At 39.4% G+C, this 22572-nt stretch overlaps 1 protein-coding gene across 2 annotated transcripts in view; it reads right to left on the bottom strand.

The window, feature by feature from the left end:
* Positions 1-22572, bottom strand: part of LOC102223518 (voltage-dependent T-type calcium channel subunit alpha-1I-like) — a 215959-nt gene that overhangs the window by 140758 nt on the left and 52629 nt on the right. The window contains exon 2 of one of the 2 annotated variants that reach the window (XM_023333871.1): positions 21006-21408. In XM_023333871.1, coding sequence (XP_023189639.1) covers positions 21006-21394 — 389 coding nt within the window. In that variant the 5' untranslated portion in view covers positions 21395-21408. Of the gene's footprint in view, positions 1-21005; positions 21409-22572 lie in introns of those variants that run through there. The other variant, XM_023333873.1, reaches the window with a different exon arrangement.

The raw sequence follows: 22572 nt of genomic DNA, 5'->3' as shown, positions 1-22572 counted from the left end.
ACAGAAGGAAAGCAGCCTTAACAAGAAACAAATCATAAAAAAAGTAACTTAAATATTAGAAAACTGATCCCAAACAGAGGAAACTGCAGAGAATTCTCTGGGCCCTTCAACAGAGAAAACAGGTTACTGTAGACATCACAGCGTGGATAAAGATAGGCTGTGAGTGGGCAAAAAACACACGCATACACACGCACACACACACAACACACACGCACACACACATATCGAGACTTGCACACAAACACCCACTTCCCAGTGCTTACATGAGCAGAAAACGTGCAAAAGAAACCCAGCAGGTTCGAATACATAAACGCTAACATTCACCCACCTACATTTAAACTCACTTTCTTTCATGAGCACACACACACACACACACACACACACACACACACACACACACACACACACACACACCTAACATTCAGTCTGAGGCTGGATGAGTGAGTGCCAGCTGATGGGGATCAGTCTTTCAAGAATAGTTAGATCTGCAGGAAAACGTGTTGAAAGTCAATGTTTCACATGCTTAAGGAGAAATGTCAGAGTTTGAGGGAAGCAGTTTAATAAATTTAACTTTAGATCCTTAAATTTAGTCATCAAATGTTAAGTGGAGAGCAGGGAGGTGTCTGAAAATCGATTCATCTATCCATTTCTTTTTCATAGCCTCTTCATCTTTATTCCTCTCGTGTAAGATGTGAACAATCTTCAAGAAACTATTGATTTTGTTCAACACAAGAAATTGACATTTTCTTTGAAGTTTTACTTATTCTACTTGAATTTCTCAGTGTTGTAAAAAACTTTATTGAACATCCATCTTTCAAAATCAGCTTGACATACATACAGCGTTTGTGTGTCAAACTAACTGTGTTAACTAAACCAATGTGTGTTAACTAACTCACACTTATTGTCTGTGGGTCCACTAAGGTTATAGTAAACTTTTAAAGAATGCCATGATCTTGAATGAAATGCCATTAAAGTTTTACTTGGGTATATTCTGTTTAGTATTGGAATTCTGGAACATGTTGGAAGTTTTGGTGAAAATGGGTTTTAAGGGTTTAGCGTTGTATTTATTGCTTTGTTGCCGTTTTATTCATTTTAGCTTCAGTAACTTTTTTTTTATATGATATTGAATATTCAAAAAGAAAATGTGCTGAAAATGAAGGAACAACTCGCCTACAATTAAACGCTGATCATCGTCTTTGCAATCGACATTTGATAACATTCACACAAAAACAAACCTGACACTGTTATTTTGTTGTTGTTGCTACTTTCAGGGATGGAGGACTTTTTCTAAACAGCAAAGCCTTTCCAGGAAAAAAAATACATATTTTAATGGGAAGCAAAGCTGAAGGAAAAAAAAAATACTTTGGGGTCAGCTTTTTCTTATTTCTCCACTCTAAGTAGGTATGACAGCCTTAAGGCTATGAGGATTATCTGGAGGCTATATTATCCCACCGCAAGTGAAGTCGACACAAACCGAGTCCAAGTGTTGCTAAAGTGGCGAAGACTTCCTGGTCGCTCCTGGGGAAACGCTAGCGATGCAAACGCAACCATTAACACCGTGTCAGTCCGTCTCCTGGTTCTTCTGAAAAATGAGTCAATTAGTGTGGGTACCTTGGGGAAGTCTCCATCTATTTTTTTATTTTCTTTTTTTCTCTGTAACAATCACATGCTACTCATCAACTCTCCAATAGTGGATCTCAAAGCACAGAGCTCTAATATTGGATATTGGAGGGGGATTACCTCCAAAATAGTTTCACGTAGCTCAAGATCACTTTATGTTTTAAGCATTTATTAAACATCTGAATTTAAAAATAAAGATGTTTGCAAATGACTGTGTTACTTTTTCCAGCACATGCTGTTTTATATTCTGCTGTCACTTACTTCTGGACGTCCATTGAAAATAGTTTTGTGTATCGTATTATCCGGACTATAAAGCGCACCTTACTATAAGCTGCACCTACAACGTTTTTTATTTATTTATTTTAAACTGGAAACGTACATATATGAGACGCACCGGGCTATAAGCCGCTGGTATCTCCGCCGCTCTTGGTTTTTCTTAATAAATCTACTATTAAGGACGCAGCCCTCTGTCTCGGCTGCCATCCTCCAGATCGATACTCCTCAATTTAAAAGCTGCTTCATATGAACTTCTTCCTGTGGTTTCCATGATGAGTTTGAAAACATTTCTCACTCGTGCCTGCTGCTAGCATGTGCTTGTTCTAAATGAAAATGATCACTTTCTTCTTTGATTTCCAATGTTGACTTCCAATGATTCGCCTCCTGCTATAGAGCCCCCTGGTGGTTGAAGAAATATCCACAGAAAAGCCGCACCGGCCTATAAGCCGCCTGGTTCAAAAGGTGGGGGGCGGGGGGAAGTAGCGGCTTATAGTCCGAAAAATAATACAAAATCCTAATCTGATGTACTGATGTTTACACAAAGAATCTGTAAATCATCCTGGAAGTATTCTAGGCTACAACAATATGACAGGGGTTCTATTTATTTTTATTTTATTTTATTTTTGCTTATTTTTAATATATTTGAATCATTTGTTTTATCTGTGAAAAAATCACTTTAGTTTGTTTTAAGCACATCTTGATCAATACATTTCTGCTACTGTTGTATTGTGGACAAGGGCTGCACACAATTTTGGACATTCCTGCAGTAGGTCATGACAGACACTTCAAATTATGTGAATGCATGGCTATAAGATGGTTTGTTTACAGATATGAAAAGCAAGCAAGAAATCAAAGCCAGCAAATTGACAACAACATCAGTAAAATAAGCCACACTACTTGACAATCACTCTCTGTCCACCCATTTTTAGTTTGAATAAAGTTTTTGAGACCATCGTGTATTATAATTTAATCGAGAATAACTCACAATAAAGAAGTGTGATTCAAAACGCTTGGAAAAATATTCAGTGAGTACATCACAGACCTGTCAAAACATAATAAATAAAAAAAGACTGAAAAGCTCCATAATTCAGGGGCAAATGGTGGACCGTTACCAAAACGACGCACATGAGCCGGAAGCCTCAGCGTGACAGAGCCGCAAAGAGACGGAAAGCTGAAAGCATGCGACAGCAGGTGCTGGATAAATTCTTAACACTTCGCTGCATGGAGTTACGTTTTCCAACCCAGACCCCATTACCTCTGCCTTTCTCTCTTTCGCCTCTCCTCTGCAATCTTTAATTGTTTCTAAACAGACGTCCAGGAGGCAAAGTGCCTCGCGTTCCTTTGGCAACCTGTCGACCGTCAGAAAGGGGATTCACACAAACGCTACTTCATTTCCCACATGGACATTTCAGCATCACGTTTCTGCATATGGAATAAAAATTTGTCCCACATGCCAGTTTACAGCAGCCGTTCAATTCTGAATGGAACGCTGTTTAACAATGCAACAGTGAGACACGCTTAGCGCAAATATCCCAGAGTAAATAATGCCTCCTTCGGGGCGAGTGGAGGCCTAGCAGATAGAGTAGGGGCCTTGCAATTGGAAGGTTGAAGGTTTGATTCCAGCTTCGCCCTGTCGCAGGTCAATGAGCATGTGGGCAAGGCACTTAACCCCTAGTTGCCCACTGACCTACATATCGGTGTATAAATGTGAGTGTGAAATGGGTGAATGTGACTCTAGTGTAAAACGCTTTGAGTGGTCAGAATATCTGGGAAAGCGTTGTAGAAGTTCAGTCTAATAAACCGTTTTTTAAGTTCAACTTTTTTAGAAAAAATATTGTCCTTGGTTTGAATGCGTTCTTGTGTGAAAATTACAGAAACTGGTGAAAGAGCACACCGCAGGAAGTCAGACATATATAGTCACTTTGCTTCCTTCACCTACATCTAACTTTTTCTTTTTGGCCATTGTGCACACATTAGAGCAGTGGTCCCCAAACTACGGCCCGCGGGCCAGATGCGGCCCGCCTCCACATTTGGTCCGGCCCCCTGAACAATACCAGAGTATTCTCATATATGTGCATTTTTATTTGATAAGTTGGACTTTTGCAATAAAATAAATGTTCCTTAGTAATGAACTTTATTTATTATTAACAATTAGTTAGTAACTATTTTATACATGCATATAACTGACCTTAACCCTTTTTTTTATGTGGAGAACCCAGTGTTATTTGGTTATTATTTATCTCATAAATAGTGTTATTTCCTGACTTTTGTTCTCTGAAGAATCCAGAAAAGGTTATTGGATTGTGCTTTCTGAAAAACAATACATTTTTATGTTTAGCACTCTTACAATCGTCACACTTTTTCTGTTACAAACTGGCCCCGGCCCCCCATCAGAGAAGGGACAAGTTATGTGGCCCTCACAGGAGAAAGTTTGGGGACCCCTGCATTAGAGTATTAAGTTTGAATTGTTTTAAGTGGTCGCAATTCAACACACAACTTCCTGGACTTTATTCCAGCGTGTTTTGACTCTCAGATAGCATCAGAAAATATATCGTACTTTTCAGACTATAAGCCGCTACTTTGTTCCCACGCTTTGAACCGTGCGGCTTATATTTGTACGTTTCCAGTTTGTTTGTTGTTTTTTTTAAACTTTGTGGGTGCAGCTTATAGTGAGGTGCGCTCTATAGTCCAGAAAATACGGTATGTAAAATTAGCTGTATTAAAGGACAACGTTTTTGAGCTGGGGAAATTAGGAAAAAACAAACAGATGCAAACACAGTATGCATTTTTTTTTTAGTTATTCTACAACTTTTTCAGTTGTTAAAAATTGAATTTGAAATACTTCATATTGGAGTGGTAACTTTAACTTTTTCCCAAATTTCCAGAGGCTTCAGAAATCAGGTGAAATAAGTAACCAAGGTGTGAACTATCTGAATTCAATGTGAACCAAGTTCCTAGGAGGGCAGAGGAGGTGGGCAGTGGAGAGTGTGTTCTTTTTATTTACCACACACACACACCCACACACACACTCTACTGCTGTGGCTACCAAAAGTTGTATTTTTTTTCTCCGAATTTCCACCTCACTCACCAACACATCAATTTCCACCTCATAAAATTGTACTTTTGTTTTTAACTCTTTTCTCCATGGTTGCCATTATTAACCACGGAATATTATTGATCAGCTAAACACACTTCAGATATTGACCGTGTTTGGTTGAATGTTGATGTGTAGAAAGCAAAACTTGGGGTGAAAGTTTGTACACAAACATACAAAGAGCAGCTGTGATTTATAAAGAGGAATCTGCTTTGCATGCGCATGGCATGTGGTTTTATAAATCTTGAGTTTTCTTTGCCGCATGTACACTTTTCGCACAGATCCTACGCAGTTATGCAGCTCTGGAACAAATGAAGAGCCCACTGCACCGAGGTCCATTGAAAGCCTCCTGGTTATTCCACCAAATATTGATTTCTGAACTCTTTCTGAGTTAAAATATTAGTGTTGTTGTTTCTAAATGAATATCAACTTGTTTCCTTTGCATTATTTGAGCTCTGAAAGCACTGCATCTATTCCGTTATTTTGACCATTTCACGTTTTCTGCTAATAAATACAACATTTTTGCTTGAAATTTCGGCGACATGTTGTCAGTAGCTCGTGGAATAAAAAGAACAATGTTCATTTTACTCAAACATAAACCTATAAGGAGTAAAAATCAGAGAAACTGATCATTTTAAATGGTCTCTTAATTTCTTCCAGAGCTGTAATTAAAACTAATGACCATTCTTGATATGTCCCAGTATGGAAACCCTAGAATCAAAAGGGAGTGTGCTTCATTTCTACTGTCATCACTGTAGCTTCAAATGGACATTATAGACATTTAATTGTATTTATTTTTGTTATGTCATTGTTTTAAATACCAGCCTTTCATATTAATGTGCTTCATTCATCCAAGACTCTAAGCTGCCCAAATAGATGCAACAAATGCCAAGCTTGACCAGTTACTAATTAAACCAGTGGCTGCAGAATGGAATATGTGGGTCTTTACGGGTCTTTGAAAATTACACCTTTCTGATCAATAGATAAATCCTGAGCGTTAGTCATTAGAAACGTTAGGAACATGCCAACTCTCCACCTCGCCAAATCAATGAGACTTCCGTCTAAATCAGGCGTCCTCTCCGCTTCTTTCCCAGGTGGCCGGCGCACAGCTGCCGTACAGTAAAATTCATCAAGACAATCTCTGCCCTGTTGCTGTGGCAACCAGCGCTCCTCAAAATATTAAAGAATCCTTTGTTGTGTTACCATTAGTCTTGCATGCCCTCCTTTAGCACCAGAGAGTAGTCCTGCTGTGACCTTGATGATTATCTGAAAAAAATAAAAAATTGGAGTCTAACGTCTCATTTTTTTCCCCCCCGTCTGAAAGATTTCCAAAAGTCCATGGATAACAAGGTACCAGACACCAATGATTAGGAAGGCTTGCATTAATGGCATGCTATAAATCTTTGATAAAAATGTTTGTATGTTTCCAGGTTTTGTTCACCAGATGATGAGCAGGATGTTAAAAACGGGAAATCCGGCATTAAACAATGTGAGAGAATTACATCCCAAGGCAGACATGTCAGTGTTAACTGGACGGGGCTTCCACATGTGTGTGTTGTGTATGTGTGTGTACTTTTAGTGTACGTTTCAGTGAACAAATCCCTATTATGTCCTGAATTGTGATCATTTCATTTTATTAAGATCTTAACTAAAGAAAAAAGAAACCAAACTTTTACTGGTTATTAGATTATTACACCAGAGTAATAATCTTATAACACAAAGATACTGCCCAGTATCTGAGTCATTTTGAAACCATCATTTCAACTTGTAATAAAAGACTAAAGGAATTAAATGAAATTGTACATGACCATCTAGAAATATATGTTCTTCTTTTAGCATAATACTGATGTTTACATTTTTTTTTTTTAGCGATGAAGTTTAGAGGCTCACCGATTAATCGGCAATTGTGAAATTATGCCTTTTTACGTTAGTGACATATTGACAAAGTTTTGCCCACATTTGTAATGGAAACTGGAACTATTGTCAACATTTTTTTGTCATCTGTAACAGACTATGAAATTAATGACACTTGTGGTTTTGTTTAATCCTTTTGGTTTTGAATTTAGTTTCCAGATCACTACATTTCCTTTTTGTGGTCTGCGTCCTTTCCTATTTTTTCCAAACTTAGTTCTCAGACTCTAATTTAGGGCTGAAAGATTTTGGAAAATATTCTAATTGTGATTTTTTTTTTTTTTACCTCAGTATTGCGATTATTTTCTCAATGTTGGCGTGCACCAATTTATTGGCCCCGATTTCCTTCATTGTGGGAGATCGGTGATTAACTGCTGTCCTCTTCTGCTCTGCTGTGAGAGAGTCGGACTGACTGACCAGTCCACAGGATCATGTCTGCACATTTGCAGTTAACAATAGTCATCCCAATGTTAGCAACTCAGCGACTTTCTTGCTACATTTAGCAACATTTCAGACAAAAAATAAAAAATTGGTATCGGCCAAAATCGGAATCGGCAGGTCAGATTTTTTTAAAAATCGGTAATTATCGATTGGCCAGAAAACTACAATTGGTGCGCCTGTAATAAAATCCTTTAACATATTCATTCCTGCTTTCAAAGAAATGTCCATCTCTCAAAACAGACACTAAAAACCAATGGCTTAGGCAGTAAAACCTTTACTTCATTTTGCAAATACTCACCTTCTTTCAGTTGAGGAGAGTCAGTACACAGTAGGACCTGTGAAGATGGGTGGGACACATTAAATGGATTCTGCTGGTTTACTAACAGCTGTACCTCTGTGTCTCAGTTGTGGTGAGAGGAAATTGAAAAAAAAAAACAAAACAAGAGAGAGCCTTCAATCGCAAGCAGCATTCTGCTTTTATTAAAAGATGAGCAAGCTCAGCAAATCTTCCAGTTCACACCATCTGGTGTTATTTCAGTTTTGTTTCCCGTTTTACAATCTGTTTTATTCCTCTGTGCTTTTCAGCCTCTCTCTCACTGTCCTGCTTTTTATAGGCAGGCAATCCATAAAATAAGGATAAAGTCCAGGTTTTCTCTTTAAGCTCATCAATTCGGCGACGCAGAATTTCTGTCTTTCTTCACTGAAATTATTTCGCAACTGAACGCAACGTCGAAGCGCACAGAGTGACCACCGATACTCGGACAAATTCACTCCAGCAGAGATGAGGGGCCTCGGCGCAAGATGAGGGGAAGTGCCGAGACAGGGCGGCATTTAAATTCTGATTATTTTTCACACACGAGGACATTTTCATCTTGTCAGCACAACGCAAAAGTGGGAATAAGTCTCTGCTGGATTCCATTTTTAGGAAACGCTCTGATTTTATTTATACGATTTCTTCATCTGTGGCTTTTTCTTTTCTTTATAGAATAACATTCTCGCTTCCTCGTTGAGGACTGTAGCTTTGTGTGCACGCATAGATGCTATGGATATATGTTTGGTATGTATATGATTTTATAGATGAGTATGTGTATATATTTGTGCAATTTGAGGATTTTTAAAATAATGCCAAGAATAGTAAATTTTATGGGGATCTAGTTGATAATAAAGCATGTTATCTTATATGAAGGTAAAAAAAATAAATTCTTAGCTCTATTGTTCAGATTTATTTTAGTAAATAAAATAATAGCAGAGGAAAAAAAGTCAGGAGTTTTTTTTTGACAATCAGAGCAATAAAAAAAAACATAAAATACTATTTTGGATTTAATTACTATTAAATTGGATTGGAGCCACAAAACAATTAGCTGATTTTGCAATTTGGAATCGGTTTCTTAAATGCTTCACTGCATTCACTCATCAACATTGAAAAGGAAATAGACCCAGTAGACAGCCAACAAGATCTTAAAGTATTATTTGAAAGCAGAGATTAGTGTAAAAAAGTGTTAAGTATTGTTTTACTTAATTAACTTATTTATTTAACTTATTTAACAGTACATAAATTGTAGGAAAAAAACGATAAACAGGGAAGAACAAACCCTTGTTTGTCACAATACAGTGCGTACTAAAAATGTTTCCTGTTGTCTGCCGTCACTGTAGTGTGACCTGAAAAAGGTGACATTAATATTCATTATCTTGATGAGAGGAGCAACCTGTTGTATCCTTAGGGACGAGGATCACTTTCAGTGGCAACAAGAGGGTTCCTAAATTGAGTTGCTTGTGTCAAAAAAACACTGTCATACACGCCCTCACACACACACACACACACCCGCGTACGACACAGCAACACACGTCGCTCAGCAGCTCCCAAGATAGTGCGGTGCAGGCAGCAATCACTGGAGGCGAGTGTTAATGACAGACTAATGACTGCCATTTACCAAATTTCGGGGAATGTCTTCATTTATCTGGTGGTTTATAAATATATCATCTAAAAACGTTTATATACGAACAGAGTATGACACGGGTCTTCATTGAAAAAGCTCATCTTGCATGTGTTTTCTTTAAAAGGGACAGTATTATGTAAAGATCAACAGTTTTTGAGTTTTACCTCATGTTATAATGTTATTCAAAAGCAGACCTGGAGTGTTGCTTTGATACTTTCATGCATGTTTGAGAAATCTTTTAATCTCCCACGGCAACCATTCGGCTGTGTAAAACGCCTGGTTGGACCTAGCTCCGCCTTCGGGACGCAGCTCCTCCTCTGAGCTGCAGTTTTCAGTCGTACAGAGCAGCCCACCCCGCAGACTCCCCGCTCCCCCACTCAGCTCCTTCAGACTAGCCAGCAGCAATTAGCAAACACCTGGTGGAGCTGAACATCTGCTGAGCTCAATATAGGAGCTACTTCTCAGTGCAATGCTGGTAAAAATGTTGTTAAAGGGTTCATAGAGTAGTGATGCTGTGATGACTTCCTGAAGGCTGAGTTTCAGAAAGAGCAGGAGCTTCTTAAAGCTTCAATGCTTTAAATTATGAAGTCAACTTTCTTTTCAGTCATATATGAGATGTATAGCAGCTTTACAACAACCGAAGGCAACGTAGTTGGTTGATTGTGCAATAAAAATGGCACTATGTGCCTGGAAAATACATAATACTGCCCCTTTAAACTCTTCCACTACATTAAACTATGTGTACTTTTTGTCATGTACACACCGCATACAATTCAGTTGCTTTTTTTTTCTGCAAAGAACAGTTCAGAAATGTGTGCCAGCTGATGCACAAAGGAAGACAGAAGCCTGAATCATCGCTCATTATAATAAACAAAGCGAAATTTGCTACAACACCTGAATTCTGTTTTTTTTTTTTTGGCTCCGCTCTTTGGTTGCCTCAGCTCCATATACTCCTACTTCTATTACCTAGATGTGCAAAGTGTTTGTTAAAGGTATGCTGTACATAAAAGCTACGAGGATTCACATTTATACGTTGCTGTTTAAAACTTACAATTCATTTCTCCGATAAGTACAGAGGCTGCTGTTCCAGTTCCTGCGAACCAAAGTTTTTTGACTAGTTGGGCACATTCAAGATGACCTGTCACCTACTCGCGCATACACACATGGAAACACACCTGCACGTGTGCACCCCCCTCCCCACACACAAACACACACACCCCTTAGCCATCTCTCCACAGGACGCAGTGTGTTATTTCAGCACCTGCAGGCCCGGTGGGCGATGCCACGATGACAGTAATGCGTATTGGCAGCAAGCAGCGGGAAGGCAAAGTAGCAATGGGCGGCTCCAGCTGCACAAGGCTGTGTGGAGCAGAGAAAGTTAATGCAAAGTGGATCAACATGCAAGTAAGAGTTCTAAATTAAATCTCCGGGGTCCATATCTCTGCATGAGGTGACTGCTCCAAGATAGTAACTTTACCTTTTTTTTTTTTTTGCCTTCCAGAAAATGTATGCACTGCTCATGTCAAATGAAGTAAATATTGACATAATTAAATCCAGGCGCTGTGGGAAGCCTTATGAATTTCATAAATGGTTAATTCACTTAGTCTAGTTATATTCATTTTAAATATTTGGACAATTTATTGTTTCGGTGCCAGCTTTCATTTTGACGAGATGGCGCCAAACACCTTTTTAATATACTGTGGCTCAATGCTGTCACACAGTCGTTTAAATTAAAAAAATGCGTGCCGTGCTCTGTTTTCATCCCAGCCCAAAATTATCAATACCTCTGATAGATTTTTAATTCTAAGTCACTTTCCATACTAACTTTGTTTTCTGTCCACAAATTGTCTGACTCAAGTGAAGGACTGTAGCTGGGCCACCAAAACGCTACTATTGTCTCCAACCAGAAGAGACATTTTGGTAAAATCAGAAGAAAACCTACTTCATAATACCTACTGGTATTTTTTTTAGCAACACAAACTAAAACAAAAAATATTACCTATTTAATTTATTTCTACTTCTTAAGTTCTTATCGCAGTGGATTTAACCTTTTTTTTTTTCCAACTAGTTGGTTAAGTTGTCATGATTTCTGGAGATGGATGGATTCAAGGTGAGGTCAGGGAGAGGCAGTGAGTACATGATAAAATATTTTAACAAAGTAGCAATTAAAAAGGAACTCGGGGAAAAATAAGGAAATCTCAGGGAGTCAGGGAACGAGAGCAGCTGGAACTAAAAAGGGAACGGGTAACATTGAGGTAACGGAAGAAACCAGTGAGGGGAGGTGGCTAAATGCTAGGAGCTTGGTAACTGGACAAACAACCGGTGTTAACTACAAACAGGGTGCAGCTGGGAGGGAAGAGCGCAAGGCAGACTGAGGGAGAGAGAGACGGCAGGAGAAGTGGTGCAGACAAACCAGTAGAACATAAATGTTGAGTAAATAACAACTGCCACTTAAGTAAACACTGATCGAAAGTAAAACACACATCTAAGGTCGATAACAGTCGAACAAGAAAGTAAGAAGCAAATGCAGAAAAACCAAAACTACCCGGGATCCTGACACACACAGGATCCCGGGAAACCTGACCTCTATCTGCTCAGGTTTCGGATTAACTTCTATGACAAATGCTCAGCATTTTAGGTTCATTTAAAAAAAAAAAAAATCCAATATGCAAATAAATTTAATGTACAAATTACTCCTGTGTATAATAAGCAAATCATCTACACGCTCCGTCCTTGTTTACTCCTCATCTCCTGTCACCTCACTTCATTCAGTGATTGTTCTTCAAAGGACTGACTCACAGTAAACACTGACGAACGTCGTTATCCTGGAGCCGAGGGATCTTAGCAGGCACGCTCTGGTTTCTTTAATCTTTTCTTTTTATTTTTGCTGAGATGTGGTAAAATAGCAAAAAAAAAAACAAAAAAACAAAACGACATTTTAACATACATTACAGATAAAAAAGAAAACAAAAACCTACAGAGCATTTACATGCCGAGATTGCATTGATCCTCATGACGTAAAACAATGACAAAAAAAAAAAAAAGAAAAAAAATGTGAGACTATAATCTAATTCACACGTATTCTTCTCCGCCAACAACACGCATCGGCGCTGGGATTTCCTGGCGGGTGTCTTGTCCCCGTCAGCATTACGCCGACCTATTCATTGGTGAAGACTTCAGAGGGAAGAGGACAGGGATTAAACAAGCGGGATGCTGTGGGGCGTTAGAAAACAAAAATGTTTTGTCCTGACGTGTAGCTTTGACTGCAATGAAGATCCACCTTTTAAGAAAAACCTTGTAGAAAAAAAAAAAAAAGTCAATCAATGATCATGATTTTAGGGGGAATAATTCTACTAAACGACAACTAAATAAACACATTTTAAAAAAGCGCATTGTTTAAGAAACTGAGGAAGAAATGTGAGAATTTGAGGGGCTTCACCTGGATGACACTCAGGGTAAAGAGATCAACTATTCTCACTAACTCAATTCAGAGAAAAAAAACTTCTTTTTTTTTTAGCATTGACAAAAAAAAAAAAAGAAAGAAACTCAACAACAACAAAAAATCAGAGTTGGGGCTGTTTTCGCTCCTTGGCAACAACATTAACTTCTGACTTTGAGTTTATGAGGCTTCCCCACCGCCGTACTGAATGGCCGCCCCGCGCGGAAAACACGCGGCCTTAACGGGCGCCCTGCTCTGGGTCAGGCAGCCTCCATCGCTCTGATATAAAGAAATCGCAGTGCGACTGTCACCTCTTCAGCACACCTCAAGGTGCAGTTACAATCTACTTAGTTTGCTCTCCAGATCCACTTCCACCCTCCAGGTGGACTGGGTCTTCACTGCTGAACACGGGATCTGGGCTGGAGGTTAGCGGCCGCGAACAGAATGAAGTTACTGTCAGAGAAAGGAAAGGCTCGGCCCGTAGCGTCCGAAGCCTCGATCTAAAAATGCCACGTTGACCCTGTGAGCCGTTATGATCTTTAAATCAGTCTGCGGCTGAGCTTCTGCGGAGGTTAACCAGTCAGATACCATAAGGGCTTACTTTGTAAGACACAGAAGCAATTGAAATAATTTCATAATGTGCTTCACACCCCTTGTTTAATCAGCTGTAATCTCTCCCCTGGACGTTTTAATGTCTGCAGTCTTAAGATCAATACAGTCCAGCCCTGCAGCACCATCAGCAGCCGCAGCAGCGTTAGCAGAACCTTTTGTCTGTGTTCTGCTAATGTCCAAAAAAAAAAACAACAACACAATTTTGCAATTAGCAGCGATTCCATTAAGTAAGAAATTAAAATCACACGTGAATGAGCTTGCCCACGCGACGGACATAAATAGCTACATGAGATAAGAGTCATAATTCAGCCATGGTGATTTTGAGAACCTCATGCAAACGTGAAACGTTTCAGTCAGGCAGCGCTAGGAAATTGGCTGGTGAGAGAAATCAGACATTTTTGGTCAATTGCCCCTAATTCGTGACCAGCTAATCAACAACGCAGTGCTGACGATGGTGAGCTTCAGTTTGCATGATGTTACTTGCAGAAAGAAAAGACTCAAAGTTGGTTATTTTCAGGAATTCGGTGGATTCCTTAAATTTACTGGCTCTGCGGAGGGAAAGAGATCTGACTTGAAACTAAACTGCACATCTGCAAATGTGTCTGGGATTCATTAAGGCTGCAGATAGAGTGAAAAGAGAGCGAGTCTTTCAACAGGTAACAGGAAGCCTGCAGGTATTACTACAACGTTTCACGTGAGAAACTTTGTATTATTCCGTTTTCTTTGATCCAAAACAGTTCTTGGGTTTGTTAGCTTGCAACATTTTTAGCCGGTTTAATTTCATTTCACATTGCGACAAACAAACAAAATTAAAATAGAGCAAAAGCCTGCCGCTTCAAAAAATGCAAGAACGTTCCCTCAGTTTAAGATTCAGATGAGTCCAGAGTAGCAAACATCAAGGCAGGAAGTTTAAATGTCGTCTTATCGTTTGTTTGTTTAATGCAAAATCACGTGAGAAGTTTCCTGAACGATTTTGAGAAGACGTCTTGAAAGTTGAACATCTGTCGACTATTAGCGAAGCAACCATCAATCTTTAGTGAAGCATCTCGCTTTAGAGTGAGAAATAACATCCAACCGAACAGCACAGCATTTTAACAGATACGTTAAAACAAAATGTAATACATTATGAAGGCGCCTCTGCGCAAATCATGTTTGTGACTAACGCGCAGGCTATGGTTTAACTCTACAAACCGCAGTATCTACAGAGCAGCTCATTACTGCTAAGACGTACACTAGGCACAGCTTTTAAATTTAAAAGAACTAATTAATGGTTCTTGTTTAAAGCAGAGCATGAGTAGCAGAAGACTCACGGTCACCTATAGAGCACGTCAGCAAAAACCTGCTGTTATACATCATTAAAAACGAAACCTGCAGCCAAAGGGATGAAAGTAATTCAGTGGTCAGATTCATTCTGTTGAGCAGACCATCTTGCACAGATAGTCCAGCTTAGCAGCATTACTGTAATAATCAGGTTATTATATTGACCGGAGGATGTTTCTCCCACTATGCTATGAGCGGTCACTTTGCACGAAGTGTAACTGAATTTGCATTTTGCAGGGAAAAGAAAACAAAAAAAAAAGATCACACATGATTCTGGTCCAGTTATAACCGGTTTGACTTCCTCCAGTGTCGGCTTGCTACATGAAGGATCCCATTCATTTCAACGGCTAACTCTTGTCCACAAGGGTTATTACATATAACGGCCCATTAAACATCTGCTAATTATGAAACCATTCAGCAGACTGACATCACGTCACATGACCCCGTTACTAGAAGCACAGCCATAAAGCCAACATGATTATTGCTATAATCAAGTAACAATGGGAGAAGTATCAGCCGACAACAAGCACATCTATATAATTCAGCCCAGAAAAATAAATTATAAGCTCACTGGTCTGCTTGAGCTTTATTTTTGATGTGATGTGTATGGAATTGAAAAACAAAAAAGAATGCAGCTTTGGAAAACATTCGAGCAGACAAGGCGCAGCGTTTCCACACGAGTGTCTATAAATCAGCAGACATTTACAAATGTGAGATTTCTTGAGCGACGGAGTGCGGTGATGCTGGAGGCGGAGAAGGCCACATGTGTTAGTCCAGAGGCAAATAAAAGCAAATTGAAAACTATTAATCTGCCCTTCCCTTCCTGTCAGACTCGCTTTAGAGCCCAATCTCTTTTGACTGCATAAACTCGTCTTTCTCCTTCCTCTCTCCCTTACACTTCCTTCCCTACATTCATAAGTAGAGATTAAGAGAGCAGCATTTTTTTTGTCCCACTTCTTTCACAGAATCCTTCCCTATCAGAGTGAAGTGGACTGTGTCTTTGCCTGAGAGCTGCTTAATATGACGAGGCGACACGCTCAACCCAACTCCCAACCCGAGTCACAGAGAAATGGATAAAGTGACAAGAGTCCCTGATGGAAACGGCCTTTGTTGTACAATGTAGGGTGAAAAAGTAAAATGAAAAAAATAAATAAATAAAAACATACTCCATGACGTACAAGGTCTGACATTTCATTTCTTAGGCGACTCTGAAGATGATCCAGCGTGGGAATATTAGTTTCTGGCACAAACAAACAGCAATTTCATACAGATGGCGACACTGCTGGCTGCGCCTCCGTCTGAATGTGTTGCAGTGTATGAAAACGGAAAACTTGTTTCCAGGCAAAATGGGCCAAATAAACGCGTTTGTTCTGTTAGATGTGTGTACAAAATGCCCCGAAGAGAAAGATCTGAAACAGAAAGACTGAATGTCTTTTAGTACTTTTAGATGTAAGGAGAAAATACATTTGTTGCTGTAAAGTCTGGAGGAAAAAGTTCTAATTTAGACACAGTTTGTTCTTTGCTCCCAATTAAATGCAACTTCCAGTCAACGATGGGTTTTCAAATATTTCAAACTGCTTTTTTAAAATGCGTCATAACACACAAGACATGTTTGTTATGCAAAATAATGTCTGATTTATTGATACACATATTTGACATGATAAAAATGATCAAAGTTTTTTACTGAGATATCTGGGACATTGGAGTGACTGTGGGTCAGTGAAGTCATCTCTTAAACGGCGACTTTTGGATTCAATTCCAACATACAGTATGTTGATATGATGTTTGACGTCCAGGTTGCTTAACAATTTACTTATTGATGTGTAAGTTTTGCACTTTTGTAAGCGTAGCTGTGCAAAAGTGGGTCCAGTTTAAAAGCACTTTGGCTGGTCGGTCGGTCGCCATGACGTTCAGCTCCTTACACATAGAATCCATCTTCCTCCTGAAATGCACGATGGCTGAACGCGCCTGCAGTGTTCTTCGTTAATATTTGCATGTAATTGTTTGAACAGGTGAACATGGCACTTTTTTAAAAGTTCTAATACGCTTGTTCGTTTTGGGTTATTTTCTGAAAGATGTCACACAAGTGTTAGAGGTGGTGCCGATTTTTATCTTATTTTGTTAACTGAAAAAAAAAAGCTTAGTTTTCTCAAAACTTACCTATTAAAAAAAACACCTTAAAGAGGCAGTATTACATAAAATCGACTTGTTAGAGCTTTACATCTTGTTATAATGTCATTCCCTCATCAACAACCATTCTAGGAGTGTTGCATTCTTTTGTTTATATTTGAGAAATCATTTAATCTCCCATGGCAAGCGCCCAGCTGTGCAAAACGCCTGGCTCCTCCTCAGAGCTGCAGTTTACAGGGTCCCGCCTCACAGAGCAGCCCTCTCCCACTCGAATCCTTCAGACTAGCCAGCAACAGTTAGCAAGCATCTTCTGAGGTCATTATAGGAGCTACTTCTCAGTGCAACACCGGTAAAAATGTTGTTAAAGGGCTAACAAAGGAGTGATGTTGTGATGACTTCCTGAAGGCGGAGTTTCGGAAAGAGCAGGAGACAGAAGCCCAAAAGTTAAAGTCAAATTTCTATTAAGTCATATTTGACATATATGGCATTTATATACGTATATGTATATTATGTGAAGGTAACAGTTACTTGATTGTGCTATAAAATGGGACTATGTGCTTGGAAAACATTTCAAGTTTGCACAATTGCAATAAGAGTTTTGCTGGATTAAGCATTATGTAGATTTAAAACAATGATATGTTACTGATAGATTTTGCAGATGTGGCAGAGAACAAAAACATACAGTAAATATCAATAACATTCTGACTGAACGGAAGCCCCACTGTCACGGGCCTCCTTTGAGAGAAGGGTAATCTACTCAGTCATTATTTCAGTGTTTCCCTTTTTTAAACTGAAACCCAGAATTTCAAAATCAAAGCTTAAAATTTTTGCAAACTCTCTGTCTTTTCAAAGAAGAACAAAAAACAAAACAAACACACGTCGACTCCGATCACAACACACATGCAGTGAAGTTCCCGGAGTGGATTTGGCCACAAAGGACACTTCTTGTGCAGATCAATTCTCCGCAGCCACTCAGTCTGACCACACAAAGCGAGAAAGTGGCCTTGGTCAATAGCAGCCCTTTTATTTTGGGGAAAGTAAAACGGACACACACACACACACACTTTTTAGCGCACGCGTACGCACTCGCACACAGTCGCTGCCACGCATGTTTCCACCCATTCAGCCTCTTTGATTATATTTAGTGTTGTGAGATTGACACAGAGTCCATGTGCGGCAGATTGTTCTCACTCTGCATGAGAACAAATTCACCGAGGCAAAAGACCTTTTAGGATTTCATGGAGTAAAAGACAAAAAAAAAAAGAAATGTCAAAAGCTAACCAGTATAACTGGGCTTTCCAGCACAAGTACAAAATGTGTTAAAAACCAATTTCCACAAGTTTGTACCAAAAGCGACATTAACTTCAATTGCTCGTTTTAGCTCTACCTTATTTCAGCTTTTTATCGGTATTGAGGATCATCATGGCTGACCATCCTTCCTTCTTAGACTTGTACAGGTCTAGAGTTGTGGGGGGGGGAAGGCAGCTACCACAGCAGCTCTGCAGACCCCACACATCCTGGACATCAGCCGTTTGGGCTTTTACCTTCAGATCGGCGCTACAGAGTCCTGTCTGTAAAGATCAGCCACCACACAGACAGTTTCTTCCCCCCGGCTGTCTCTCTAATGAACACTTCACAGCCTGAGTAATCACCTGCTCTGCTGCTGAGCAAAAGATGCATCTTTTCACAAGAACAATCTACTCATGTTTCTCTCTCTTCCTCATGTAAACAAATGGCTGGAGAATCGCATACATACCCACCTTTTCTCCTTTGTTTCAGAAAGAGCAGGAGTTTCTTAAAGAGACAGAGGCCCAATTTCAAGTTGTTAAAAGAAATTTGACTTCCTAACTTAAGTCACATTTTATATATAAAGCATTTCTGTTACAACAGAAGGTAACATGGTTATTTGATTGCGCTATGAAATGGTATTATGTGCTTGAAAAACGCATAATACTGCCCCTTTGAAGGGGGATGTTTCCAAGTTGATTTATCATGGTCTATTTTAAATTTTTTTTTACATCAAAAATCAAGTCATCTAACAGGGTCAGTTGTCAAACTCACATGTTTTGACTCAAGTGATATGTATGCACATTGTTCCACCAACTATATTACATGACATTATCACCACCTTCCTAAAATAAAACATTTTTTGTCAGAAGTATTTTTTTTTTCTTTATGACTTGGGCTCATATGTTAGACCTACATTTGTTTCTTTCAAAAAGAAACAAGCGTACATATCAGAATGCCTTTCATTCCTATTCATATTTTGTTTCTTCTCCTCGTCTCTTCATTCCCCCTCCCCCGTTTTCTCTGCCGTTTCCCTTTTCCATCTCTCTCTCTCTCTCTCTCTCTCTCTTTCTCTCTCTCGCCGCCTCAGTGACTTTCTACCAGTTGGCTATATCTCGCCTGTTCGCATTCTTCACTCGACTGTGCTGTTCCTGATAACCCATATATTAACTCCCACCGTGAGTCACGCATTATTGCACTGTAAATGTTGCTCTTAAGACTCCTGATAAGCACCCTGCGCCGATCTGAGGGGGCAGCATGCTCTGCGTGTCCTGCAATCTGACACACCTGTCATTACTCGCACAGGCAGAGGGCTAAGATACGAATCCGTTTGTGGAAACACTACGAGAATTTAAAAGAAATAAAAAAATCGAACTAATAAAAAAAACAACAACACACAAATATGTGAATTCCAAAGGGCAAGAACCTGAGAGCAATTCAAAACAGAGAAGTGAACACGAAACACTCGCATAAGATAAAATGAGGTAACACTTTGCGAACGCCGCCTGATAACGATCGTCAGCTTTGTGTTTGTGTTTTGCAAAAGCAGCACAACTCCAGGGCTGAACGTGTTAGATCTTGAATCTAAAAAAATAAATAAATAAAAATGCATCCAATTCACCTCTAGCAGGGACTTGCAGACGAATTCACAACCACTTCGCCACGTTCCAAACACACGTTTCTGTTCAGTCTGAGGTTTAATCTGACAGGTCAAAATAAAGAGTTGCACTATTTTGATACGGAATGAAAACGATGCATGAATTCCCTGATTTTTCCCCATCGAGGGACAGTCAAAGATCTCTTAAGCTCTGAATCTTCCAGTGAATGCAATCGGAGTCATACTTTGGACATCTTTTCACCATAAACCAGTCACATTAGAGGTCATCTTCAGTCTGACACAGCAGTCGACGTGACATGAAACCAATCTGTCCGAGATCCGTTAAACAACAAGTGAAGATCTTCAGAAAGACGTAGAAACACAAGGCACACTTTTCCAATAAAAGCAATACATAAAATACTCATCTGCAATCGCCTCTGTGCACAAAACAAAAGCGACAAAAGTGACCTACGAGTCGGATAAGGTTTGGTCTGATGAGGTCAAGTCTGGATGTAATTGCCACGCCGTGTTTGGAGAAGAAATTATTCTGCAAGTTAAAGTTGTTGATGTCAAGAAACTCTAGTTCGGAGCTAAACACGGGGAAGAAAACCTGCAAGAGACTCCAGGCTGGGGGGAAGGTTTCCTAAAACATGCGGTCAGAGCTACAGTGGAAAAATTTCGACCAAACCTGTTGGAAAAGTATATACCTAAATCTCACTGAGAATGTTTGGTCAGACTTAGAAATTATTATTATTATTATTTTTTTTTTTCAAAAAATTCTCTTCATTCAGTAAGGCTGAAATACAGAAGAAAAGGCTGATGTTTTTGCCTTTTCTATCAACATAACTCTGGTTTTGTTGATAGAGGCGTAATGTGATTCTCTGCATTGTACTGACTAAAGAGGATGAAGGGAAATTAATAAGTACTGACTGAGTAAAACATGACGAATACAGATATGTATCTGCTCTGCATCCCCAGAACCAGAACCAAACGAGGAGAAGCAGCTTTCAGCATCTATGCGCCACAAATTTGGAAAAAACTTCCAGAAAACTGTAAAACAGCTGAAACACTGACTTCTTTTAAATCTAGACTAAAAACCCACCTGATTAGGATTGTATTTGAAACGTAATCAATTACAAATTTATTGATGGAACCTGACTTAATGTCGTGTTTTGATTGTTGATTCTATCTTGCATTGTGTTTCTGTGTTTGTTATGATGTAAAGCACTTTGAAATGCCTTGCTGCTGAAATGTGCTATACAAATAACATTTGACTGATTGATTGATATGATGAGATGAGATTTTTTTTCCCAGACTTCCCACTCTCAGATTAAAGGATATGGGCTGCAGACCATGCGGATGCACAGACTGCGTGGGCAGGTTGTCTGCTTCAGACAGAAGAAGACCACAGGAACCAGCTCAGGATGGGGCACGACCAGCACACTGGTGTCGCTGCTGCCGCCGTCGGAGTCGTCGTCGCGCTCCTCCACCACCTTCAGCTCCTTTTCTTCTTCTTCGAGCCTCTCTTCCTGAACGACGCCCTTCTCTTCCGCTTCTGCCTCTTTTTCCTCGGGATAGACGGGGTAGCGAGGAGAGGGCCCGCGGGGGGGCGAGGACGAAACGACGCCATCTCCGCCTTTGGTTGCGGCTGGTGCGGTCCCGGCGGCCGTCGCTGCTGACTGCGTGGATGCTGATGCTGCAACACCAGGGCCCTCCTCCTCCTCACTCATGGCAACCTAAGAGTCTTGGGCGAGAGAGACGGAGAGCAAACTTTTAAACAACACTTTTATTTTAGAGGCGGCGCACAAGAGGAGCTTGTGGACAACGGGGAAAAAAAACAAAAAAACCAGAAATGAGAAACGACAACAACGTAGGTAGTAAGACCTGCATATTATAGTCCAAGCTCACACTGACAATGGACTGGTGACATATCTTATGGTTATGCCAGTGAAAGCAGAGACATATTCAGTAGTACGAGATGTCACTTTAAAGTTACAGAGTCAGAATTTTTACAGAAAAAATTGGGGTTATAAGAGAGATAGAGAAAATAAATAGGGGTTAATTTTTTTTAAAAACATATATATATATATATATATATTTTTTTTTTACCATGATATTATTTCATTTATACTTCATTTGAAAGTAAATGGTGTAAAGTTAAATATTTAGCATGCTAACTATTTTGTTTACAAATAAATCATTGCGTTAGCACGATACATAAGCTAAGTATTTTTGCCTATTTTTAAAGTTTTAATTAGCAAGCTAAATATTTAGCATCTTACTAAATATTAAAATTACACACAAAACAACGAGTTAGCAAGCTAAATAAGCTAGCTAAATGTTCAATTAGCAAGCGATGTATTTAGCTACAAAATAAACATTTTGTTAGCAAGCTAAATATTTAGTTCTAAATTTTAACATTAAGCTTATAGCTAAATATTTCGCTTCTGTGCAAATTCAATTGCCAAAAAGTGCTATCAAAGCTGGGTATTAGGTCTCTCTAACCTCCTGCTGGGGCAGCCGTCGTTGTTGCTGAAAGTCTATTTGTAAACGTCTGTATTGTCATTAAAAGGGTTGATCTGACGTTTTGCAGAAATTATTTTGAAGAGGTGGCACCAGGAACAGCAGTTTTGAAGATACTCTGACCGTTACAATGTGGCACCAATAAAAGTTGCTTGAACTTTATGGTTGCCCGTTTTGTCCTGCTTGGTCCACCTCAGCTTTGAGGACAAAATGATCACTTGCTGCTTAATATATCCAAACCGTCAAAGTACATAATGCCATTACTGGTATATATACTGTATTTTAACTTCCCTTCATACCATGTTCTCTTCTGAGTAACATGGTGTGGTAAGCTACTTTTAAGGCAAAGATAAATAGAACCACAAGCACACAAATTAGTCCAAAA

This window comes from Xiphophorus maculatus, chromosome 5 (assembly GCF_002775205.1).
Source record: "Xiphophorus maculatus strain JP 163 A chromosome 5, X_maculatus-5.0-male, whole genome shotgun sequence".
Taxonomy (NCBI): domain Eukaryota; kingdom Metazoa; phylum Chordata; class Actinopteri; order Cyprinodontiformes; family Poeciliidae; genus Xiphophorus; species Xiphophorus maculatus.
This window is presented reverse-complemented; position numbering and strand designations above follow the sequence as displayed.